Here is a 27,355-nt window from a genome sequence, read left to right on the forward strand (position 1 = left end):
CTATATTGATTTCACACTGGGGCTGGTTGGAGTTCACTGAATTTCATGTTCCCATTTTTTTTCCAAATAGGGTCTCCAACATTCCAGGATCCAGACAAGCTGGTACGGATGCTAGTTCAGCCTCAGAGGTATTTCTGGAGTCGCCTGGTGAGCATGAGCAATCCAGGGATTGAAGCACTAAGACTGGTTCAGCTTTTATCGTGGTAGGAGAACATTGTACAGGATAAGCAAGGTGGGTGAAATGCACATTCATGGTAGTCAGGCGTTTGGAACCCATTCCCTTCGAAGAGTCAGCTTAGGTTCGGTGCAAGTACAACTCCTCTGGGCTGGCTTGTGGTGCATTATGATTAGCCCAGAAGGGTGCGGGTTCTGGCATGGCTGTGGACGGTTGTCCCACTAGAGTGCAGATACTAGAGTTTGCTTGTGAATAGACAAGGCTGAGTACAGTGTTCTCCCGCCACCAACGGTTATTTAAATGAAGAAGTTTTTATTTCCCAACAAGTCGGTGTGGTGTGTTTTATTATAACACATAAGGGTTAAGGTTAAGACCAAGAAAGGTCTATGGTTATTTTATCAACCGTTAAGCATTTTAATAAACATTTTGGGCAAAGCCGGTGTGGGTGTGGAAACACTGGAGTGACAACATTCAGGATTGAAACAAAATGTGTTTACTCAGCAAACATACATAACTAGAATGCAGAACAGATAACAGGAATTCCCAGCATGCATAACCAAATACCTCACTTCCTGCCAGGCTCTGGCAGGTCATACATTTACAGATATCTTTACCTTTAGTTTCATGTCATATTATGTAATTTGTTTATATCCCAATCCCTTCAATGTACAGTGCTGCATACTACATTGGCGCTGTATAAACAGAGCTAATAATAATAATGATAACTATTCGCACAGCTAAAATCATTAGTGTAAGCCTATCCTAAGGCTTCATGGCAGCCCACCAGAACTGATGACTTACTAATTTGCATTTTTTTATTGGGGCTTCATTGTGCATGTGTCAGTCTTGTGCATGCTTGGAAGAGAACTGGCTTTGCCCTTCTGATCATGAAGGGCATGTCCTGGCATTGCTGTGCCGATCTTACTTTCCAGCCCCGTAACTTTCTGCAATGGTGGCAGTTCTGCCACTGATGGCAGGTAAAATTTCATTCATGCATGTATATGCTCAATGGTTAGTTATAAGAGACATTTAAGGAAAATAGAACATTGCGATACATTTATTTAAAACACATCTAGAATTTGTGGAGAACTGCAAATTTATTCAGCAGTGACACTATTTTTTCACTTATCAGTGTGACACAGGCCTGAATATACATTCCCGAGGATCAACAGCTAGCCAATCTCTTTATCCTTGCCATTTCTGTTAGAGCATATAGCACCCCCAAAGTGTGTGGTGCAACTCCATCTCCAACTGCTGTAACTGCTGCAGGAATCCACGGTTGGGAGCAATACAACGATACTTAGAAACATGGCGAATGGCATCTACCAGGGAGAAGTGTTGGTAAATCATTAGGTAAGCCAGGACCAGTGTGGCAGAGCGACTTTTACCCAAAACACAGTGTACAAGGACTTTTCCTGCAAAGAAAAGTTAATACTTTTAGGATAGATGTATTATTTATGAAAAACATGAAATTCAGAGATCTTCAAGAACTGAGATGTGAAGAAGAAGAGAACTTCAAAATGGTCTTCAGTGCAGTGAATAGCTTATTGTTGATAGTAAGTATTGTAAACTAAAATTTGGAAATCTAGGCCATTTCATCACCAAAATGCTACACAGTTGAGTAAATAGGAATGTATTTGTGAAAATATATAAATAAAATAATAGCAAATAGTTTATCCGAAATTGGCCTCAGAAAGATATCTGTATTGGTGGGAATAACTACATTAATGTACATAATATGCTTTGGTTAAAATGAGAAATAATAACATCATAAAAATATATATGAATATATACTTGTAAACATGAACACATACATAAGAATAATTATGATTGAGTACATGCATATATGTAAATATTACAAGTGAATCCATAAGACATTGGGCCCCATGTCTTTCTCCCACATTGCAGCTCCAATGGAAATGAACCAATTTGCAGAAAACACGGTGTAAGGGAGTACAAATGGTGCGGATCAGATGGCAGCTGCAGACATGAGGGAAAGAGTGTACCTAAAAATATGATTATACCAACAAAGGCATGGCTGTAGCCTTAGCTGTGCTTCAGGGACATCATTTAGTTAGATAACATAGCTGTGGCTTGTCACTGGTTGCTTTCTCTTGATCGTGCTGAAAAAAGCAGAGAATGACAAGACTGATCAATATCGCAAGTTACTTGCAATATGAGTGTAATTTGTTACTAGTATTGATGATATTAGGTACTGATTATGCTACAGGTCCCAAAGCATTTAGGTATTTGTACTGAAACACTTCAGATAACAAGCAGCAGTTAAGGGAAGTTGGTGTGGAGTCTGCAGTTTACTGAGATGTAACTTGGAGGAAATGGCAGTGGCAGGATATAGACCAGGGTACAGGCAATACAAGTTGGAGTGGGGGGTGTAATATCACATTGGAAAAAAAAAAGATCAGGTAGAGCAGGGGTGAAAATAGAAATAACATAACTTCAAAATTTCAATGATGTCTGTGTAAAGTCAATGATAATGTATGTAATATGGATTGTATAATTGTCAGTATCTGTTTTAATTGTATATGGACGACTGTATTGTGTCATTCTCATAGTACTTAGACTCATTTTGTGGTGTCCATGATGGGCAAACTCATGGCAGAATTTAGCATGAACTAAATTGATTGTTAGAACACACTGTTTTGCAGAAATAAACCAATTCAGAGACTAGAATGTTGCTATAAGGAGCACACCAGTCCACTAATAAAATGTATTCTTTATCCTCATTAAAAGAATTAATTTTACATATTTGGACTTACTAAAGATGAAATATTAAAAACATTAATAGAATCTTGTGAAAAGAATTGAAAAAACAAGTGCTCTTAGTATATTAAAAATATACTTTACCGATTAAGGCTGAGATATTAAGATAAACATTTTATTTGTATGGTAAGAATTCACTCAGTATTTATGTTCCATCATGGAATATTTAAGATTACCTTACTTATTGTTTCAAATCACTTTGAAACAAATTACTGATCATTTATGTTGTAAACAACTGGATTACATGTCACAAACTTGAAATTGTTAATGACTTTTTTAAATAAAAAAAGTATCCTGTTATTAATTTATATTAATGGATTACAAAAATTCAAAAAAATTCATTAACAACTGTATATCAATTCTGTTGCATTATCTCTTTCTAGAGGGTGAAGTTTTATGGCTTACTTAAATATAACTATAGTATTAATATGTGTGTGTGTATCTGCGCTATTGCCAGATTTGAGTTTACATGCAGCACAACGCAGAGCAGTTAAACTAATTGAATAGTAACTCACTGTTTGACTCAATAACTCAAATTTAACATAATCATTTTTAGGCTGTTGTAGTCGTAGATCCCATTTTTTTCTCGGTTCATGAATTTAGCGCCTCCTTTTTTGTGTCAGAGAAGCATTTTTTTCTATATGCTTTTCCTATTATTATATTTCACACACCCAATTTTTTACCCTCACACCTTATTCCTACATTTGATCACCTCAGGTTTCCATCCCCATTTCCGATTTTTGTTTTCCCCATGATTTGGCAGGAACCATTTCACTTCCCTGATCTCTTATGAGGCCTCATTATTTCAACAGTTCTCTGGTAGAGAATAGCATGAGTTGATGTGGCTCTTATCCAAGAATCCCATTTTAAACACGCCCTCTACTATCGTTCCCATAGATGCTACCATTTTCCTAAAGTCTGCTACAGTAACAATTTTAAAAATAAAACAAAGAGTGTTGCCATTCTGTTTGCCAAACTTTTAGCCATGACAGACGTTGTTTAACATAGAGTGGAGTCAGGTAGGAGCCTTTTGGTTATATTAGGTTATATTATCATGTACTAAAGTACACAAAAGTGTTGGCATTGGTTGGATAGCGTATTGTGCAATAAGGTATACAGAGCAGTTGGCACTGTTACACCGCAGATGGAAATGCAGATATGGGTGTGTGGCCAGGGTCGGACTGGGCCACCGGGGGACCGGGCTATCCCCCGGTAGACCCGGACCCTGATCGCTCCCCTCTTCGTTTGGTGGGGGGAGCGGAAAGGTTAAAAAAAATACTCACGTGACCGCGGCGCTTACCGACTACTCTCTGCTCCGTTCTCACTGAATGTCGGGTGTGACGTCATCATGCCCGACGTTCAATGAGGAGGGCCACAGAGAGGGGTCTGCAATCAAGAAGCAAAAAGGCAGAAGAGAAGAAAAGAGAAGAAAAGAAAAAAGCCAATGGGTAAGTGAAGGAACAGAAGCACGTCAGAGAGTAAAACTGGGGAGCACGTCAGAGAGTGAAAAGGGGGAGCATGGCGGAGTGTGAAAAGGGGGAGAACGGCAGAGTGTGAAAAGGGGGAGCCCATACAGCATGGCAGAGTGTGAAAAGGGGGAGCCCATACAGCATGGCAGATTGTGAAAAGGGGGAGCACAGACAGCATGGCAGAGTGTGAAAAGGGGAAGCACAGACAGCATGGCAAAGTGTGAAAAGGGGGAGCACAGACAGAATGGTAGAGTATGAAAGGGGGCCAAAACAACATGGCAGAGTGTAAAAGGGGGGCCAAAGCAGCATGGCACAGGGTGATGAAGGGGAGTGGTAGGAGAAGGGAGGGGCAAAAGCAGAATGGAAGGCGCAGTATGATCATAAGGAGGCACAGCATGGTGATGAAGGGGCACAGTAATGTGTGTGTGATGGCACAGCAGGCTTGTGGAAATGTAATGTGTGTGGTAGGTGGTCGCTAAAAAATGGGTGCTAATTTGTTTATAGGATGAAGGTGGGGCAATTTAGTTTTATAGTGGGAACGTTTAATTTAAGATGGGGTAGTTTGGGGGCTATTAATTGAATGTGGGGCTGTGTTTGAGGAGCATGAGGTCTATTTATTAATTGTGAATATGAATTATTTAAAGGCAGTGACGGTAGCGGGAAATAAGCATATTTATTATATGTAAATGCGATTAATTTATTGCAGGGGCTGCCTGGAGGGAGGGAAGTAGGTTTATTAAATGGGAATACTCTTAATTTAATGTTGGGGCTGGAGGAAGGCCTAAGTATTAATTGTGGGTCCTATTGATTTAACGCCGGGGCTGATTGGAATTTTCTAAATGTACCCAATATTTTTTCCAAATAGGGCCCCCAACATTCCAGGATCCAGACAAGCTGCAACTAAAGAAACCAGCAGCCACAGGTGGTAAAAGTGACAAGAACAGATAGGACAGTCTGTGCAGACGGCCACGGTTCCTGAACACACGGGAAATGGCACTCACAGTCCGGTGAGTGACACCCTTCCAGCAATAGGTTGCTTTATATTGGCAAAGCATGCTGGGGCTTGTAGTTTCACAACACCTGGAGTGTCACAGGTTAGCCAAGCCTGGTCTAGTGGGACAATTCCAATTTTATGCCCAGTCTAAGGGGCAGGTCAAGACTGTGTACTCTTTATATACACACTGCATTCTTTATATACTACACTATAGTGCTAGCTGTCCTTCGTGGGCTAACCACTCCCCCTCTAATGTCTGGTCTCGTCTCTATGATGGCTGTCCACACCCCTCTAGTGGGCCCCTAGAGTTGCAGTTTCCCGGTGGGCCCTACATGCCCCAGACCGACACTGTGTGTGACTGTCAGGGAGACTGAACACAGAAGTTAAAGAAACACGAATAGCTGCTATATTTCCCAATATAGTCCTGAAGCATGAGTATCGATGTTGGACACAATTGATACTAAGGCACCTAGGAGTGCTATGAGCAGGTTCTTATAATGGCTGGTTGACTGGTGATTCCAATCATGTACTGGGTGTTAGAGTTAACACCTGAGAGAGGTGTTACCTCATCTCTAGCCTGAGACTTAGCCCAGCTGGGTTCTGTTAAGGATTCTAATTGGGAAGACTAGTAATCAGTAGACTGCTGAGTTTTGGAGGCAGGTCAGTGATGTCTAAGACTGTTGGCACTGACAATTGGTCGGCCTGACAGGGCTGTGTCAGTTGGACCATGGAACCTCTGCAAGACTCATCAATTAATGCTCAACGACTTCCAGGTAAGGACCAGCGCAAAGTAAGGTGCACCTTCCACGAGCACCAGCTAGCTGACACATGGAGACTATATATTCTTCTCCCATCTACATAATTTTTATACCAGGATAAATTATGGGCAGCATGGTGGCTAAGTGGTTAGCACAACACTGGGGTCATGAGCTCGATTCCCGACCATATCCTTAGCTTTGTGGAGTTTGTATATTCTCCCTGTGTGTGTGTGTTTCCTCCGGGTGTTCCTGTTTCCTCCCACATTCCAAAACATACTTGTAGGTTAATTGGCTGCTATCAAAATTGACCCTAGTCTTTCTCACTCTGTGTGTGTGTGTTAGGGAACTAAGACTGTAAGCTCCAATGGGGCAGGGACTGATGTACAGAGCTGCGGAATTAGTGACACTATATAAATAGCTGATGATGATGATACATATCAGGCTAGGTACACACTGGAGAATTTTCTGACCGACGTGTCATCTACAACAACTTTGCCGTTGACCAAAGGTCTGATCGCGCAGACGATTAATGCATATACACTAGTCAAATTTTAGTCAATTACTGAAAGGCCAACCATCTGGGCAGCGACTTTTCACAGCCATATTGTCATGAGCAAAGATTGAATTTTGTGCACACTAAAACGACTTATGAGGTCCATGTATCAATATCCTCAAGAAATTTAAATAAAGGACAGAGCATGTTCAATAGTAACCACCCCAAACCTCATAAAGAAGCAAAGGTAACACATTTTCTTCATAAATTCGTGAGCACGTGTACAGTGTATGTTCGTTCGCAACCACACATCAACAATTTTGTTTACTATTATGGATACTGTTGAAGAACAACAAGCAACTGCTCTTTTTCTGCTCACTGTGGCAAGAAGACTGCAAGTACAGACCCAAAGGGAAAGAGAGAGAATAGATCTTGTTGGACCAAAGAGTGGTTCAAGAGGAGAGGCTCATTCTCTCATATGCCCCTGCTACAAGAGATATGGGACAACAACCCCGATGACTACAGGAATTTCCTGAGAATGAATGAATGAACCCACCTTCCAGGAACTGCTCCAACTAGTCACCCCTGTCATCCAGAAGAAGGGGACCCATTTAAGGAGGCCATATCTGCAGTGCAGAGACTGGTTGCTACCCTAAGATTTTTGGCCATGGGGAGGACACTGGCTGATCTGAAATACAACACAGCAATTTCACCGCAAGTTCTTGGTTTGATCATACCAAAGACCTGTGAGGTTATCATTGAAGTTCTCCATGAACAGTATATGAAGTTTGGTACACCTAAATAGTCTTCTTTAGAAACAAATGTATAATTTTATTAACATATATAAAATTTACAATATAGATTAAATAAATAAAATGCAATCCAATAAAGAGGTCAAATAAACAGTTTATAGTTGTTCATATTGCAACACTTCATTGTTATCCATTTGTGCTGAACTTCCACTGAACTGTTGCATGTTTGAGCTGGGTATAGGAGTAGAAGTCATGCATGGCTTTGGCATTAAATATTGTCCTCCCATACTACCATGCTACATCTGTGTATGCCGAAATGTGCAAGATTGTGTCTGCCTGTGGTTTTCTGGCATTATAATTGTATCCGGGTACAAATCTTCATTGGTAGCTCTATACATGAGGTCGCACACCAAATACTCCATTTCCACTGGTATCGTTCTACTAGCACTTTTTGCATTTTATTTGCTAGTGTTGCTCCAAGTAGGTCAAAATTGTGCTGTGCTTGTTTTTTGGCCATCAAACTGTTTGCGCATGCCACCAACTTTATAGTTAGCGCATCACTTTGATCAACTTCCCAGAGCTTTTTTTCTTCCTCTTCTTTTGCGTTTGTGGTTGTTTTACAACCTCAGGTACATCCTGGCTGTCAACTGTCACCTGGCTTCCCTGTACAATAGTTGTACTTGTTTCTTCTTGGTCAGCAACATTCAGCATGAGTTCTTGTGACAGAACAGCAGGCTGAGTAGTGAAAAAATGAGAAAAAAAAAATAACTATGATATTAAATACATGCAATTTAACTATTTCACACCTCTTTATGTTTCAGTTTCCTGCAATGGTAGAACAATGGCAAGTTATTGCAGAAGAATTTGAGAGGCAATGGAATTTTTCAAACTGTGGCATGGCCATTGAAAGAAAACATGTCCAAATTATGTCTCCATCCAGAAGTAGATCTTTTTATTATAATTACAAAGGATTTTTCAGCATCATTCTAATGTCCATAATGGATGTGAAATATGAATTCTTATTTGTGGACATTGGGAAAAATGGGAAAGTGTCTGATGGCGGTGCATTGGAGAAGACTCACTTCCCTGCAAAACTAAATAAAACTATGAACATAATATTTCAACTGGAAGTAATACAAAATATGGACTAAATTTTGTGGCTGATGAAACATTTGTATTGCACAACAATGTATTGAAACCATACCCGCAACACAACCTGTCTAAGAAAGGCGGATATTTAATTATAGACTGTCATGAGCAAGGCATATTGTTGAAAATGCATATGGAATTCTCAGTAACAGATTCAGAGTTTTTCATTCTGCTATAAGTCTACATTTGGTCAAAATACACAGAGTGGTTAAAGTCTGTTGTGTTCTGCAAAACTATCTAAGACATAAAACCCCTTGTGTAAGCAGTTCACATACGAATGAGGACAACAATGTAGAGGAAACGGAGGTTGTGGGCTTGACACCTCTAGATTCGGGACAGCTTAAAAATGCAAGTGCCAGTGCAAAATAAAAAGGGAGGCATACCTTCAATATTTTAAGGGGGAGAGAAATGACAAGTAATCCGAATAGATGGCCCTAACATGTCCCTACATCATACTTATATGTCCCATGCATCACACTGATGTACTGTGTATCACACTACAGCCCCCCTTGCATCACAATGTCCTCCATCCAGCACACTGACCCCCTGAATCTCGGGTTGGGTATGGTTTAACGCTGGCGAGAATTCCGACAATGTTCATACCTCCCCAAAAAATCTGATTGGCTACAAAAATTAATGCAATAAGAACAGACTTACCTGAAAACCGAAGGTCCAGATGTTCGGCATGCTGACAGGAACTGATGCCGAAGACACAGCTCTCCACCACTTCAGTGTCACGTCATCGTGACTTACATATATGTCAATTTAAAGCGGCAATGTTTAGACCCCGCCAGTTAAGTGTTTAATCACTGAAACTGCCCCCCCCTTCTGCTTCACACAATTCTTCACTTACCATTCCCTTTTGCTGCTGCTCTTCTATGCCGGTCTCCTCCTGGAAACTGTCGAGATGTGAAGATGATGTCTAGCCGGACAGGCAGTGAGGGGGGTGGGGTGGGATTGAGAATGAAGGAGGGACAGTACCAGTGTTCGAGGGAGGGGGGGTATAGTGCGGTCACATGTCCCACCCCCTATGAAGCTGTGCGGTGACTGGGGGCTGTGGAAGATAAGCTCAGTCGGCCACCACAGCATGAATGCACACCAGGGACGCCCCCCAGAGCCCGGCAACCTAGGAAGCTACCTAATGCTGCCTAATGGTAGAGCCGGGTCTGCTCTAGGGTAATGTGGCAGGCATGCTTTCACAAGTTCTTGCATAGCCACATAAAATGCATAAAGTGGATTCTACATAGCTTATGCTAAACTAAGACCGGATAAAAGACACGGACACCAGCTTAAGTTTGGAAGAAGGACACAGTTTATTGAAATTAGTTGTAGCTCAAAAAGCGATGGTGGCGAGAGCAAGGCAGTGAGCTGTAACTTACAAAACCAGTAAATGTGGAAAGGTCAGTCCATTGTACCACCAACCCAGGATATACCTTATCTACTGGCCGGGGCTAAGTCCAGTCAATGTAGTGACTACTCCCCCCTTCTGGACTCGACAGTGGCGTGTGACCTATCAGCAGACCAAGGGGTCCACCTCATGGGAGAACCAAGAGTCTGGTGACTTCAAAGGGGGCCGTGACTCATGACCATTACTTAAACCGGCACCATATGCTATCTGACTGCTGAATGCAATGCTCTCCTACCAAACCAAAAACTGTGATTCTTCGTAGGCTCACGGCCTGCCACGCAACTCTCTAACTATGGCCCTGAGCTTCCAGCATATCTGGTCTATGAAGAACCTTATGCCTTCTTCGGTCAAATGGACCTCGTCCATTCTAAAAAGGTATTTTGCGTCTATAGATAACAGAGGGTGTTATATGACCGAACTCCCCAGACCCTTAATGACCTGCACCAGGGCTTTGTTGACCTTCCTGATGACATGTGTCATGACACAGGGGTGTATGTATGATCTCCACGACATCCATGTGTCTATGTTAGACCAACATATCTTCATTGTTGGCCATTGTAAATGTATGCTTTCCAGGCCTTTGCGTATCTGTATGATTAGATCTTGGAACGTGCCAGACCCCATGTCATTGCCACCTAAATGTAAAATTAGTGTGTCCGGAGTACTGTGGGTCTTTATTTCACTTGTCAACAGGGGCTTGAGGGCCGACTATTTCATCCCTCTCCTCCCCACCCTCCTGACGAAAACGGGGCTCGTGAATCACTTCTTGACCATCTTGTGTTTTGCTGCCCAGAAGATATAGGAGTGTCCCATTACCCATATCTGTATCCGCTTGTCGGACATACTTAGCACAAAAGACATATAAATATCAAATCAATAACTGGTCACTAGGATAAACTGGGGTGGTAGCTACAGGGGTAGGTGCACCATTATAACTATCAGGGGATTAAATGCTTATGTATACAACAAATACAAACTGAAACATATCTATGAATATAATCTATAGTGGGGTTAAGAAGGATATGAAAGGAAAGAAGCGGGAGACCCAAACAAAGGTAAAATCCCATAAAACACTCAGAGGCACACTACTAATCAGGCCTTGGTCCGAGGAAAAAAAAAGGGAAAATTACCTTCATGCCCCCGCTAATAGCGGCAAGAGGCAGAGCCTTGGCTTAGCACCAGAGTATGGCAGGACGCGAGGGGAGAGAGAAGGAGAAGGAAACTTATTTGCCAGGTCTAATATATGCCTTGTAAATATTAGATTTCCATCGCCCTAGAGATTGGACTTCAGACACTGTAGCCCCATTGGTGGCCGCAGCAGTAGCTGCCCCAATCCTGAACGAATGGGTGTCATATGATGCCGGGTCTAAGTCTATGTTGGATAAAGAGCAGTTTAGCAGGGAGTTAAATAGGAACTTTGTAAGAAGGGAGCCGACTTTGTAGATGAGCCATATAATTGCATTTTGGGGCGTGTGTTCGCAAATTTATGACATACTGCTACTGGGCAAATGGATTGGTGGGGTTGTGCTGTCATCGTGATCCAATGTCCTTTCCCCAGCTGATCAGTTTTGGAACTGGCTAATTTACATTTAATGAGCGCAAGTTGTATGGTGATGTATTTGGCTAGTAGGGCTGATCCTTTGTATTCTCTGGATTGTGCTACCAGCTCGTTCACTCTAAAAGCCCTGTGATACGCCATTGAAAAGGCAGAGCTGATAAGCAAAGCTTCATATGGGTCTCTGGATACTCGAGGCAAAGTCATTATCAGGACATGATGCTGCTGTCTATTGGTCAACGGCTGTCGGCTGGAGTAGGGTGAAGTTTTGCCCACCCTTTCAGGGCTTTATTTATGATGAAAGATTTTGTACGGTCTGGGAAGCCTTGCATTCTAGACATGAATGAAATGCCCGCTGGGATAGAGGCCATGGTACTTTTTGTAATGCCCTCCTTATAGCGCGCCCACATGAACTCAATCATACCCTCAGTCAGGTTGGAGTAATCAACTGAGTGTGCAGCTCGGAATTGTGCCCATCACTGCTAGGACAAGCGGTACACTTTTCTAAAAGATGGGGCCAGAGACGTTTCTGCAAGGATCATTATGCCGACTCTACCATCTGCCAAACATAAGTAGGACACTTTATGCCTTGCTCTGTGCATGAGTGGTTAATTCCCTAAAATGTTGCCAGTTGAAACGAGAAAGTGCATAGGCTAGTCGATTGTCTACACCAGGAACATGGCAACCACGAAAATTTATGTCATAATCCAGGCAACAAAGTATCAGGACCCGCAGCAAGTTAACCGCTGAGCGGGATGAAGCACCCTGGCAGTTGATTGCCTGCACAACGCCAAGATTATCGCACCAAAAATTCAGGTTCCTGTAGCGGAGCCCAGTTTCATGGCCACTACGAAGGAAATCGTCCTAATGTCACAAGGTTACGGACCAGTCCGTTGAGTCTCTATGACTGTGGACAGGGGGAGGCACACCATTCCCCTTGAAAGAAGGCGCTGAAATCTTTAGCTCCTGACGCATCCTTGTGTTTGTCTAGGGCCTGGGTAGATATTGGTGGGGTGGTCCAGATCCTGCTACCATTAAAATGTTAAAGAAAACATAGGCAAGCTCTCAAATCTCCCTTAACTTCCTCATCTACTTGTATAAGGGGCGTGGGGGCATTGGAAGCCAGCCGTGGCCAGCTGGAGCTTTCTACAAAAGATTCTACCCATTAGTATTACACCCATGATTGTATCTGTCGCAAGGTGTTAGAGGGGGAGGACAGTATTTCTGAGATTAGCGCTTCCAGCTTCTTGATCTTATCATATCTGCACAAATGAGGGAATAGGGAGGGCCCACGAACAGGAAGTCATCTAGGTAGTGTGCTATCTCATGGTGGCCCATTCCTGCTTGGAAGAATGCAGGAAGAAGCTGAAGAACTCGAAGAAAGAACGTGAGACCGAACATCCCATGGGAAGACATCTATTTATGTAATAGCCGTCGTGTAGGTTGGGTGAAGTGGGAGTACCCGAAAAGCTGATTCAATATCTAATTTTGCCATCAAAGCTCCTTGTCTCGAACTCTCTAACTCTCTCTTTTGGGGACCAGAGATATCACTAGATCTGGTAGGGGTGGAGGGGAAAGGCCCCGACATGTGTCCCAGGCTCACTTCCTTGCGCACCTTATCATTTGAAATGTCTGTTTTTAACTGCAACTGCGGCCTGACTGCCATCTATGGGGAGCGAGAAACCATCACAAAAAACTTTGCGAAGAAAGGAAGCCTGAGATGGTTTGGGATACCACCTAAGCCATCTATTAAGCATTGAGAGGAAGCTTTACAATTCGCCTCCCATATTACCGCGGTCCCTGCCAGCACTGGCGGCATGTCTGGTGCAGTCTTTAACGTGGTGGGACCTTCGACAGTTGGAGCATATATGGCATCTGGTTTTATAGGATTGGGGAGCACTTCGTCTCCCCGGTGGGGGAAACCATGTTGCCTGAACTATGTGATCCGGGGTAAAGGTTTGGCGATTTAGGTCCATCCAAATTTCTACGTTCTTGTTCGCCATAGGAATGTCAGGTAGTCCACTAATTTTTTCTTGAAATTTCTCATCGTATGCTCGCCACATTCCTGGATGATAGCTAATGAACATTTCCTTTATGAGTTGTAGGTATTTTCAAAAGTCAATAATCGCCTTGGGTCTCATCTTTAGGTAGCAAGCCAAGAAAAAGCAGTAGCCCTGTAGCCAGTTAGGGAAGTTTTTATAGGTTTCGATTCCTATACCCACTTTGGTCCCTGCTGCTGCTAGTTCTTTTTGGGCCGTATTAGTGAGATCAAACATGTCTACATAAAAACCTTTAATTTTGTCCATCATACTATGGCGTATGCCTTACAAGAGAGCGGTATTCTCGCACTTTACCATCGGGGCCCCTGACTGAGTCGGAAGTGCTTGTGCTGTATTCGTTAGCCAACTGACCTTACTGCCCCCGAAGTGAGTGTTAAATATTTTTATTAACTTGCTGGGACCTTGGGCAGTAGAAGACAAGGAGTCGTCACTGGTTGTGGAGATGGGTGGGCTGGGAGTTGGTGCGAGTAAAGAAGCTGTCGGATTGGGAAGAGGAAGGCTAATCAGGGGCAAGAAACCTGGGGCCGATGGCTGGCTACTATGAGGCTGGTACTGGGAATGAGTGGGTTGATAAATTGTTTCTAGAATAGAGTATCTGCCTGGACTGGGGAAATATGGCCTGGGATATGAGTGGGTGTAGTGTTCCAAGGGGGATGGATATGGGACTGCCCCAACATTAAAATAACAGTATTCACATTTAATAAATAGACCTATAACCCTCCCTTCAACCCTCCCTTAAATTAGTAGCATTTAGGTTTAATAAATATAACTATTTCACACAACCATTCCAGCATTAAATAATTCTTATTCACATTTAATAAATAGCCCTCCTTTCCAAACTCATCCATACATTCAATTAATAGCTGCAAACCACCCAGGCATTAAATTAAAGATCACACCACCTCACCTTAAATTAATAGGCCCCACTTTTAAACTAAATAGCCCCACCATTACCCCACAAATAAAGTAATAGCCCCCACCATTAAATAATTAGCTCCGACCCACAGTCCACTATTAAATTAATAGCATACCTTCAACCCAAATTACAGTAGAGACCACCCCCACCCCAGCAATAAATTAATAACATTTACGTTTAATAAATATACCTATTTCATGTAACCATCACTGCCATTAAATAATTAATATTCACATTTAATACATAGAACTCATTCTCCCCAAACTCACCACCACAGTCAATTAGCCAACAAACCACCCCATCTTAAATTAGTAGGCCTCACTATTAAATTTCTCCATCATCACCCCACAAATAAATTAGCACCCTTAATTAGCCACCACCTCCCTCACACTCACATTACATAGCTATATGCCCCCCCCTGCCATAACACCCACATATTACATAGCCATATTTCCCCCTGCGATCACACCCACACATTACATAGCCATATGTCCCCCTGCCATCACACCCATGCAAGGTTGCTCGGCACCCTAAGCAAAGCTTAAGCTTGCCGCCCCCCCCCCTCCCCACCCCCAAAAATGAATTTCCCAGCCCCTAACACACTTGACATTTCTAAAATAAAAATAATAACCCTTACCTCCTTTTGGCTGGCTAGGATGTAGTCCAGATGTCTGATGCAGCACTGATGTCTGATGCAGAATGCTGTCCAGGCTTCACTGCTGCCCAGGAGCAAACACAGGATTTCTAAAGGGGTGGCTCCAAATGCTAGACTTCAGAACAAAACAAACAAAAGAAAAGAAAACTTAACATCACTCACCTGTTACACACTGACATGTACCCTGCTGCCCACCAACTTCTCTCTCACATGCCCATCTGCCCACTAGCTATTTTCACATGTCACCACTTTCCCATCAGCTTGTGTCACATATGCTAGCCGCATATGCGACACCAGCTTTACTCACATGCCCCCTTGCCCACTACTTGGCTCTCCTCTATTGTTGTCTATTAATGTATTCTGTAGATGATATATTAAATATACTAACACATGCAAATAAATAGAGAAAGGTAATCTAAATGACAGATAATCTAGACCGTTCTATTTTATTTGCATTTGTTGATGTATTCTGCAGATGTAAAATTAATTATACTAATAGAGGGCAACAAAGGAGAGCCAAATAGAGGGCAAATACTAAAAAACCTAAATGGTTCCATAACTATCCTAGAGTAGCCCCAGCAAGGTGAATTAAAGCGGTGCTTCATTATGCATAGCTGCATTTTGTCACGGCACTATTTTAGTACATAGACACCATAATCTCTAACTCAAGGACATTTCTAAGTGTAATCCCCCATCTCCCCATTTTCTCCAGCCTCCTCCCCCTGCCCAATATTTTGTAGCATTCATTCTCTCCCCCCCCCCGCCATTTTCTGTAGCATCCACTCTCTCCTCCACACATTTTCTGTAGCCTCCATTCTTCCCCCTCCCCTTCTGTAGCCTCTACCCCCCCTTTCTGTAGCCTCCATTCTCTTCCCCCTAAGTACAGCCTCCGTTCTCTCCCCCCTTTGCATAGCCTCCATTCTCTCCCCCCTTTATATAGCCTCCATTCTCTCCCCCCTTTGTATAGCCTCCATTCTCTCCCCCCTTTGTATAGCCTCCATTCTCCCCCCCCTTTGTATAGCCTCCATTCTCTCCCCCCTTTGCATAGCCTCCGTTCTCTCCCCCCTTTGCATAGCCTCCGTTCTCACCCCCCTTTGCATAGCCTCTGTTCTCTCCCCCCTTTGCATAGCCTCCGTTCTCTCCCCCCTTTGCATAGCCTCCGTTCTCTCCCCCCTTTGCATAGCCTCCATTTTCTCCCCCCATTGTATAGCCTCCATTCTCTCCCCCCTTTGTATAGCCTCCACCCCCTCTTCTGTAGCCTCCACACCCCCCTTTCAGTAGCCTCCATTCTCTCCCACTTTGTACAGCCTCCCTTCTCACCCCCCTTTCTGTAGCCTCCGTTCTCTCCTCCATTGTATAGCCTCCATTCTCTCCCCCCTTTGTATAGCCTCCATTTTCTCCCCCCATTGTATAGCCTCCATTCTCTCCCCCCTTTGTATAGCCGCCACCCCCTCTTCTGTAGCCTCCACACCCCCCTTTCAGTAGCCTCCATTCTCTCCCACTTTGTACAGCCTCCCTTCTCACCCCCCTTTCTGTAGCCTCCGTTCTCTCCTCCATTGTATAGCCTCCATTCTCTCCCCCCTTTGTATAGCCTTCATTCTCTCCCTCCTTTGTATAGCCTCCATTCTCTCCCTCCTTTGTATAGCCTCCATTCTCCCCTCCTTTGTATAGCCTCCATTATCTCCCCCCTTTGCATAGCCTCCATTCCCCCCCTTTACATAGCCTCCATTCTTCCCCCCTTTGTATAGCCTCCATTCTCCCCCCTTTCTGCAGCCTCCTTTCTCTCCCCCTTTGTACAGCCTCCGTTCTCTCCCCCCCTTTCTGCAGACTTCGTTCTCTCCCCCCTTTTCTGTAGCCTCCTCTTTCCTGTACTCACCTTAGCTTCTTCATTTTTCTTCTTTCTCTTCTTGCCCGCCTTTAGTTTCTTCTTTCTTCTGTCTCCTATCGGCTCCTCTACACTGGCAGCGTTGTGACGTCACAACGCTGCCAGAAGCCAGGCGCCGGGTAGATTTTAAAATGCGGTGCTGCATTGTAGCTGCACCGCATTATTGAGGACGGGCAGGCGATCTGCCCTAGGCGATCACACTGCCCACATTATTTAAAAAAAATATGACTGGGTCCCCGGCTTTAGTGCCGCCCCCTAGAGGCCAATGCCCTAGGCAGCTGCCTAAGGCTGCCTAAAGCCCCCCTACACACACACATTACCTTTACAGAGGCACCCCTACACACACATTACATTTAGACCCCCCCCTCCCTACCCACACATTAAATTTAGAGGCCACCCTTCCCACACATTACATTTACAGAGGCCCCCCTACACACACATACTACATTTAGAGGCCCCCTCTACACACACATTATATTTAGAGGCCCCCCTTCCCACACATTACATTTACAGAGGCCCCCCTACCCATATTACATTTACAGAGGCCCCCCTACACATACATTACATTTACAGAGGCCCCTTACACACACATTACATTTAGAGGCCCCCCTACACACACATTACTTTTACAGAGGCCCCCCTACACACACAGATTACATATAGAGGCCCCCTCTACACACACATTACATTTACAGAGACGCTCCTACACATGCACACACACTTACCTTCCAGCCGCGCTTCTTGGTACATATGGGACAACACCTGTCATGTGGTGTGCGTCCCATGTGACCTCTGTGGCCACACATAGGGAGAGGGAAGGATCAGCAGCTACTAGGTGTTATGCTCAGGGGAGTCCACCACTCAGTATTAGCACTAGCTTAGCAGTGCGCGGAGTCTAACAGCCTCCCAGGTTTTCACCAAGAGCTGCCGCAAGGCAGGATGGGCTTGCCTGCTGAGAAACTGCAGGTCGCAGCCCTCACTAAGCCTTCACGTGGGAGACAGATAGACAAGCAGCAATATAATACTGCAAAAGTACTTGTAGCCGAAGTCAGATGTACAGCGAAGATCCCCAAGGAGTAGTGAGGTACAGCCAGGTCTGGTACACAATAGCAGATGTCAGTCGTGCCAAAGGAGAATCCAATAGAATAGTGAGGTCCGAGCCGGGTCTGGTGCACAGGAGCAGATGACAGTCGTGCCAATGGAGATCCTATCAGGTAGTCTGGCCTAAGCTGGGTCTGGTACACAGGAGTAGTCACAGAAGCTGCAAGGAGCAACACAGGGAGCAGATACAGGAAGCCAGGAGTCAGGTGAGTAACCTGTTGCTCTGACACAGGGCTTGTGTCAGAGCGTGATTTATATACTGGAGGCAAGGGGGAGGTTTGAATTCTCTGCCGAGAATCACTTGACCGCACTGTCGCAACCAGGAAGTGACAGGCGGCCAGCCGTGCGAGGATCATGGAGCGGGTAAGTACTACACTAGGGAGAAGGTGGCTGTTCCCGGGGAACGGGCCAGCCAACAACTATACCACGCGGCTGGCATCATTGGCCAGGGGGGGCACCTGAATGAGTGGGGTCAGTGCTCCCCCCCTTTCCCAATTCAGCATAGTGTTGGGTTGCCCGTATTAAGCAGATTTGGGTGCCCAGTGATTTAAAGAAGAATTTAAAAAAAAAATAATAATAATAATCAGGCAGCCTACAGATGGCCTCATTAGTCCACCGGCCTACTGGGAAAAATCCCAGTAAGGCCTGTGGCCAATCCGTCCCTGCCCAGAGGTAAAGGAGGCCTGGTGGACCCCTTAGAGGCCCCAGCTGAAGAACCCCTGTACCACCACACAAGAGTTAGTCTGTTTACACTATCCTACTAAGTTTTCCTGTTTAGACATTTCTTGTTTCAAGGCAGTAGAGGGCAAGCTGACAGTAATGCCCGTTAATAGGCCACCAGTAGTAGTAATGCCCACTAGTATGTCAGCAGTAGTAATAAAGGCATATATTATGCCTGTGGATGAAGGAGGAGAAAAGATAAAAATGTGGTACACTTTTTCTGTTGTTACTTCCTGGCTGTAAGTTTGAGGGCTGCAGGCAGAATACAGAAGGCCAGCAGCGGGCCACCAATTTGCCACTAGTATTTTAAATAGGAAGTCTGAGCTTAAGTGTTTGCCTCCTGAAGAAGATATATAGAATTGATTAATATATATATATATATATATATATATATATATATATATATATATATATATATATATATATATTTTTCCTTCCTTAAATAACTATTGTCTCTATATCAAAGTACATAGTTTTGTCTGAAGTGAACTGTGAAGCTCGGTACATTTACATATCAAAAGAATTGGCCTCCAATCAGATACATCAGCCCATCCCACAGAAGTTTTGTAATTACCTTCTGAAGACAAAAGTGTCTTTTGGGATCAGACTGATTACGCAGATTCTCTCCCTGTTTGGACTGAAAAATAGTAAAGTATATATGAGCCCTTTAATAGGGCCCTGCTGACATTGTAAATATGAGTAAAATGTACTCTGTGTATTGTTTAGTGCTTTAAATGGTTTATATATAGACTATAGGAGCTACAATAGGCTGTGTTGTAAACTTAGTTATGCATATGGTAAGATAACGAGCGTATCCAGAAAAAGAAGAAGAAGATAGCGTACGCAATTATGGTGTAAATACGAATCCTACACCTCCACCTAAAATACCTACACCAAGGGGTTTACTAAACTGCAGTTTGAAAAAGTGGAGATGTTGCCTATAGCAACCAATTAGATTCTAAGTATAATTTATTTAGTACATTCTGCAAAATGACAGCTAGAATCTGATTGGTTGCTATAGGCAACATCTCCACTTTTTAAACTTGCAGTTTAGTAAATTTATCCCAAGAGTTGTCGAAACTTACGTAACTTTAACTTTTGGGCCATAATAAAGAAAGGGAGATATTTTAGTGGCAGACTGAGGCGAGGGGTATATTTACTAAACTGCGGGTTTGAAAAAGTGGTGACGTTTCCTATAGCAGCCAATCAGATTATAGTTATCATTTATTCAGTACAATTTACAAAATGACAGCTAGAATCTGGTTGCTATAGGCAACATCTCCCCTTTTTCAAACCCACAGTTTTGTAAATATACCCCCTACTGTTCAGAATGGGAGAAGGGATTGATTGAAACAGTTTACGATCAAACCAGTTATCATATATATATCAACTTTTGAAAGTTGGCTTCCGGGAGCCTGCCGGGGGAGGTGGGCGTGATGGGGGCGGGGCTCCAGAATTTGCGTCATTTTGGACCCGCCCCCATTACGTAATGACGCAAACGCGTACTTTTACAGCATTCCCGGTGAATCGCTGCGTTTTGGACCTAATTCTGTTCACTTCACTAGGAAGTGGGCAGATGCGGGAGTTAGCCACACTCTCCCGGGAGTCTGTGAGACTCTCGTGCAATGCAGGAGTCTCCCGGGCATTCCGGGAGAGTTGGCAAGTATGATATATATTTATATATATAAAACCAGCAACATATATATCTCACAGCATTTAAAATAACCTAACGGGAATATTTAAAATTTGTTAGAAAGAAACAGCATATTTTAAGATACATATGTCATAAAATATAGCACACTATACACAAATATACACTTGTATACAGGGGATCTATAATATAAATGTCTAGTGGCGTGTGTTAGTCTGTCTGTGTGTGGAAAAAATAAAACCAAGCTGCAGCGCCACCTGCTGGGCAGAGTTATACACTGACCTACTAAATTCTTAGTGTGTGTGGAAAAAAAAATTCAGAAACGGCTGAAATTTGGTATACTAAGATGTTTTTAATTTGTTAATTTAATTTGTTAATTGTTAAAAGTGTTTATAAAGATTTTAAAAAAATATATGTATATTTCTTGAAGGAGAAGTGACAGTTGGGAGTGGTTGGTGGTTGCCGGGGGTGACAGTGAGGAGTGGTTGGTGGTTGCCGTGAGTGACAGTGGGGAGTGGTTGGTGGTTGCCGGGGATGACAGAGCGAGAGGAGTGTGATACTCAGGACCGCTGAGAGAGATCCCTGTGTCTGGATAGACATCTGGATAGATGTGGCGATGAAAATGAAGGATGAGGTGATGGAGAAGAATGATGAGGTGGTGACATGTGGACAAAACCACGTTAAAAAAGGGCGCTTACGTCGGGAAGCTTGATTTGACTAGAATGCATGAGTATCATGCACGGGTTAACTTGTATTATATATTTATAAGCTAAACAGATGCTTTCTCAGCTGAATAGCTATTTAACAGTAATATCTAAAAGAGGAACAGTTTGTAAGGAAAAGAGACGGCTAATGGAGTCCAAAACCACAAGAGTCCCACCAAAAGTGAGACAGATATAAGTGTGCATATAGGTATTTTTCAATTGTTTAATATTGCAAGCTAGTATAAGTATTTTAACACCATGAGTAGTGTATTTGAACAACACCTCTACAAATCATATTAAGAGACTGAAAAACTGTCATTCCTGCTTTTTCTCTCTATCAATCTGTAACAACAAACTCTATTTAAGCCTGTGGGTTGTTTTTATATATTTTTCATTTGGCTTATTTGTCCAAGTATTGTAGTATTTACTTACATTTTTGCAAATATTTAAAATTTGTTCATAAACAAGCAAACTGTATTTTAGAAATAAGTGTATTCTTGAATATACACTGGATAACTGACTCAAACTAATTCATATACTTACCATTTGCTGTATTTAGGGCCTGGTGAATAAACCTTGCCCCTGGGTGCAGAAATACACTAATGTTAAACTTCGGACAGTCTTCTGCAGTGATGCCATAGTACTGGATATCAGGGCCATACTCGGTGCTTTCTCCTGTACATTCCCAGGAAGCATGAGCTGCATTCAGGATGTGGGTGATGCCAATTTTCTTCAGCTTTTTTTTGTCACTTGCTATGACACTGTCCCATGTTGACATAAAATATATACAGACAGTTTGTTAGTCTATTGCATAATGTTCATGCCAGAACTACTCTGGTACATAGCAGTGCATTATTTTCTATTACCAGATGAAAAGCTAGCATTGGTGGAGTCATATAGAAAATTAAAATGTTTTTATTTTGATCTTATTTAACCCATGATCAATGTGCCTTGGCTAAGGCAAAGCACTGTGTTGATTAGACAGATGCTGTGATTACACCAAATTAGTCCAGTGTGGCCTCTACAATGTTGTTACACCATATATTGCTTTAGTAATGCCACTTACGCATCTCCCAGGTATAGGTTTGGGAAGACTTGGTCCACGTGATGTGTACCCCCTGTGTTGTTTTCTAAAAGTGCCTCCAGTTCACACACAGAAGGGCGGTCCCTGCATATCTTCTTCATTTTGGGAGCACCCAGTAAAAGCAACAGTAGCAGAAGGAGATTCCTGAATGTGACAGTTGTGCCACATATATCAGACTGTCTCTCTGAAGTGACACTTGATGTCATGTAACAGCTGACAGGCTGTCACCAAATCCTCCTGGAGGGGGCTGGATAAGTTTAAACACAGAGTGATTGTCCCAAAAATGTCAGGAGTGTTTTGGGTCTACAATGAGTATGCTGTTGTCAAGAGGCAAAAATAACTGAAACAAACAATGCATACTTTTATGTAAGCAACTCATGCGACTGACATTCAGAGCAGGGAAAACTCCCTATGAGTTTACTATATCATCAAGCAGTGATTATTGTAAATTATGTTTTTGTTTTATTAAAGATATATTCTAAAAAAACCACTTGATTGGAAAAAAAATATACGGTAATTTTTAGGAAATACAGAGATATACTAACCAACTGGTGTTGCATTAATGCTTCATTCTCCTGCTGCTGTTGCTACTGGCAGTGTATTTTGAATTTCAGTGTTTCTCATACTTACCAACTTTTCACTCTTTGCCTTCTGGAGAGCCTGGAGGGGGTGTGACGTGTGAGGACGGAATGGGGCAAGGTGCAGCGAATTGTGTCACTTTGACAATTATGCAAAAGCCTAATTTTTCGACAGGGATTGATCCAAAACAATGCGATTCAATGTCAATCACGTTATGGAGGCTCGCATCATGCTTACTTTACTAGGAAGTGGGCAGTATGCGGGAGAATGGCCTGCTCTCCCAGGAGTCTGTGAGATGTACCTGTAGTTCAGGAGTCCAGGAGAGTGGGCAAGTATGGTGTTACTGGTAATGAAAGATTGCCTGAGCTAGATTAATGAACACCAGGAAGTTAAATCTAATGGGGTAGATGAATACGCACGTGTTACAGGCTTTGTGCACCCCCAAATTCATAAAGGCACGGAACTCAAGATATGTGTGCTGCTGAATTCAGGTGTAGGTCTGCTGTGCTCTACTACACAAAATACTGCACGATACGTCCAAAGTCTATGTGGAATTCATAAAAAAATGCACAGGAAATTACATTTATTTTTAATTAATGATCAAAATGTTTTTTATTTTTTTTCTCATGAATTTCATTTATTAGTATGCTGTTAATACTAATAATTTATTTTTATTTTTTTACAGTTGCTTCTGATTGCAAACACTACAGTTGAGGACTTAATAGCCCTGTAGCTGGAGTAAGAGATACAGCAGAAAAACAAGTAACTTTTTGATGCTCTGAGCTTGACTCAGACGTGGCTGTGTTCTCTTGAGTTCTGCATGCATTTACTGGACATCGGCTACGGCAAAACTCCCCTTCCCCGACCCATTCACTCCCCAAAATCGTAGGCTGAATTAAGTGTCCTGTGCGTTCAAAGACAAAGCGGCAGGCTGTGTTTACTGGCTTTTGTTCGGGTCCAGAGTGATTTTGCATACAATGTGCTCAAAAATTACGGTTAGCATGTGTTCCACTGTGTGCAACGCATGTGGTTGTTTTCCGGTCTCCCATGTGTCTTCGTACATCATCTAGGCCGTGTCTAATGTGTTTCGTAATGTGATGTGACTTCCTCAGGGGAATTGGTCAGTATGTGATCATGCTTAAGTGTGCTTTATAAATCGTTACTCCCATCATTCGTGATGGGAGTAACGACATAATTAGCAATTGTAAAGCGTGATTGGCAAATTATGTCTCTGATTTATATCTGGCTGGTTTCCTTAATGGTCCATAAATAATCAAAGTCTTATTTCAATCCACGGTTATAACTAGAGTCCCGAATGTATGTAAATGGATCCCCTTCGATCTTTGTTACATATTGTTATGTCCGTAACTATCGTTACCAACAAAGATTGTCCAATGTGATCTATGTGGTTCTGCGCATGAAGAGATTTAATCAGTGATGTGATTCAAATAAATTAACAACGGTTAATGACCATTTTAAGTATATAAAAAGATATACTTAACGGTAGTTTTTATATTTCATGCATTTAATACTCAAATAAGAATAATAAAATATGTACATAAAACTAGAATATGTTATAAGAAAGAGTTTTAAAATATTAATGAAAAAATATTAAATAATACCTGATGAAAAACTAAAAAAATATAGAGTACCAACAAGGGAAGTTACATGGCAACACATACATTGAATACAATTAAATTTAAATATAAGCAATAAAAGAGTAAAAATTATTAAAACACTACACAGACAATAGTAATAAACAGCAAATATTATAAAGCTGCATAATGATAAATTATTTATATCAATATTAAGAGACAGTTATCTAGTCAAACCCAGATGTGCGTGTGTGTATAAAATATTTCTTATTTAATGCTGCTAATATAAAGATAATAATAGTAATGAGTCATGTTATACCACACAGTAGTGCGTCCATTTCAAATTATGCCACAGTAATGCCTCTCTTCATCACACTGTGTCATGCTGCTTTTACCCCTCTTCACACTGTGCCATGCTGCTTTTACCCCTCTTCACACTGTGCCATGCTGCTTTTGCCCCTCTTCATACTGTGCCATGCTGCTTTTACTCCTCTTCACACTGTGCCATGCTGCTTTTGCTGACCTTTACCAAACTGACTTGAAGTGAATGCGATGAATTAACAGTCCGGCAGCACAGAATGACGTTGATGTGCACAGCTACTAGGGATGAGCGCACTCGGATTTATGAAATCCGAGCCCACCCGAACGTTGCCGATCCGAGTCGGATCCGAGACAGATCCGGGTATTGGCGCCAAATTCAAATCTGAAACTGAGGCTCTGACTCATAATCCCGTTGTCGGATCTCGCGATACTCGGATCCTATAAATTCCCCGCTAGTCGCCGCCATCTTCACTCGGGCATTGATCAGGGTAGAGGGAGGGTGTGTTAGGTGGTCCTCTGTCCTGGTAGATCTCGTGCTGTGCTGTTTAGTTCTGTGCTGTGCTGTTTAGTTCTGTGCTGTGCTGTGCTGTGCTGTGCTGTGTTCTGCAGTATCAGTCCAGTGGTGCTGTGTGCTGTGCTCTGTCCTTCTGAGGTCAGTGGTGCTGCTGGGTCCTGTGCTGTGTCCTGTTCAGTCCAGTGGTGCTGTGTCCTGTGCTCTGTGCTTCTAAGGGCATAGTTATTTCCCCAATATTCCCCTGTGTTTAAAAAAATAAAAAAAAGTTATTTAAAAAAATACCAAAAACTAATTTAATTTTTTTTAATTACCACAAAATTTGCACAACCAATCCTGCAGTATAAGCCCATTGGTACTGCAATATTACCAAGTTCACACATTCAGCAGTAAAAGTCCAGTGGTACTGCAATATTACAAAGTTCACACATTCTGCAGTATCAGTCCAGTGGTGCTGTGTCCTGTGCTCTGTCCTGCTGAGTTCCGTAGTGCTGCTGGGTCCTGTGCCGTGTCCTGTTCAGTCCAGTGGTGCTGTGTCCTGTGCTCTGTGCTTCTAAGGGCATAGTTATTTCCCCATTATTCCCAAGTTTTTAAAAAATAAAAAAAAAGTAAAAAAAAATAAAAAATTAAAAATTAAAAAAAATATATATAATTATAACCAAATTTGCAAAACCAATCCAGCAGTATAAGTCCATTGGTACTGCAATATTACAAAGTTCACACATTCTGCAGTATCAGTCCATTGGTGCTGTGTCCTGTGCTCTGTCCTGCTGAGTTCCGTAGTGCTGCTGGGTCCTGTGCCGTGTCCTGTTCAGTCCAGTGGTGCTGTGTCCTGTGCTCTGTGCTTCTAAGGGCATAGTTATTTCCCCATTATTCCCAAGTTTTTAAAAAATAAAAAAAAAGTAAAAAAAAATAAAAAATAAAAAATTAAAAAAAATATATATAATTATAACCAAATTTGCAAAACCAATCCAGCAGTATAAGTCCATTGGTACTGCAATATTACAAAGTTCACACATTCTGCAGTATCAGTCCATTGATGCTGTGTCCTGTGCTCTGTCCTGCTGAGTTCCGTAGTGCTGCTGGGTCCTGTGCCGTGTCCTGTTCAGTCCAGTGGTGCTGTGTCCTGTGCTCTGTGCTTCTAAGGGCATAGTTATTTCCCCATTATTCCCAAGTTTTTAAAAAATAAAAAAAAAGTAAAAAAAAATAAAAAATAAAAAATAAAAAAAAAAATATATAATTATAACCAAATTTGCAAAACCAATCCAGCAGTATAAGTCCATTGGTACTGCAATATTACCAAGTTCACACATTCTGCAGTATCTTGTGCTACATATAATGGAGACCAAAAATTTGAAGGATAAAGTAGGGAAAGATCAAGACCCACTTCCTCCTAATGCTGAAGCTGCTGCCACTAGTCATGACATAGACGATGAAATGCCATCAACGTCGTCTGGCAAGCACGATGCCCAATCTCCTAGTACAGGGCATGTAAAATCCAAAAAGCCCAAGTTCTCAAAAAACAGCAAAAAAAGAAACTTAAAATCATCTGAGGAGAAACGTAAAGTTGGCAATATGCCAATTACGACAAGTAGTGGCAAGGAACGGCTTAGGCCCTGTCCCGTGTTCATGACTAGTGGTCCAGCTTCACCCAAGGATCTAAGCCCTCCTCCCCCCCCTACAAAAAATTTAAGAGAGTTATGCTGTCAGCAACAACAACAAAACAGCAAAGAACTCTGCCTTCTAAACAGATGACATCACAAATCCCCAAGGCGAGTCCAAGGGTGTTGTTGGTTGTGAACCCTGACCTTCCCATCACTGTACGGGAAGAGGTGACTCCATCCAGCATTTGCAGCACGCCCTCTGCATATGCTGGAAGGATCACCCACAGTCCAGTTACAGATTTGGCTAATGAAGGTGTGAATGTTGTACACTGGGAGGAGGATATTGATGTAGCTGGCGCTGAGGAGGATGTTGATGATTATGATGCAGACAGATACCAAATTGCATTTCTCAATTTCTATTTATATTCTAGATTA

General features: G+C 42.5%; 1 protein-coding gene across 1 annotated transcript; it reads right to left on the reverse strand.

Moving 5' to 3' along the window:
- Window positions 1-557: 557 nt before the first annotated feature.
- LOC142161450 (dual specificity phosphatase 29-like) lies at window positions 558-22,498 on the reverse strand. The gene is made up of 3 exons (XM_075217071.1): window positions 22,293-22,498; window positions 21,770-21,987; window positions 558-1,590 (listed from the first exon to the last, which is right to left on the reverse strand). Exons 1-3 carry the CDS (start codon window positions 22,409-22,411, stop codon window positions 1,379-1,381), a joined length of 549 nt encoding a protein of 182 aa, XP_075073172.1. The 5' UTR covers window positions 22,412-22,498; the 3' UTR covers window positions 558-1,378.
- Window positions 22,499-27,355: the final 4,857 nt, after the last annotated feature.

Source organism: Mixophyes fleayi, chromosome 6 (genome assembly GCF_038048845.1).
Source record: "Mixophyes fleayi isolate aMixFle1 chromosome 6, aMixFle1.hap1, whole genome shotgun sequence".
Taxonomy (NCBI): Eukaryota; Metazoa; Chordata; class Amphibia; order Anura; family Limnodynastidae; genus Mixophyes; species Mixophyes fleayi.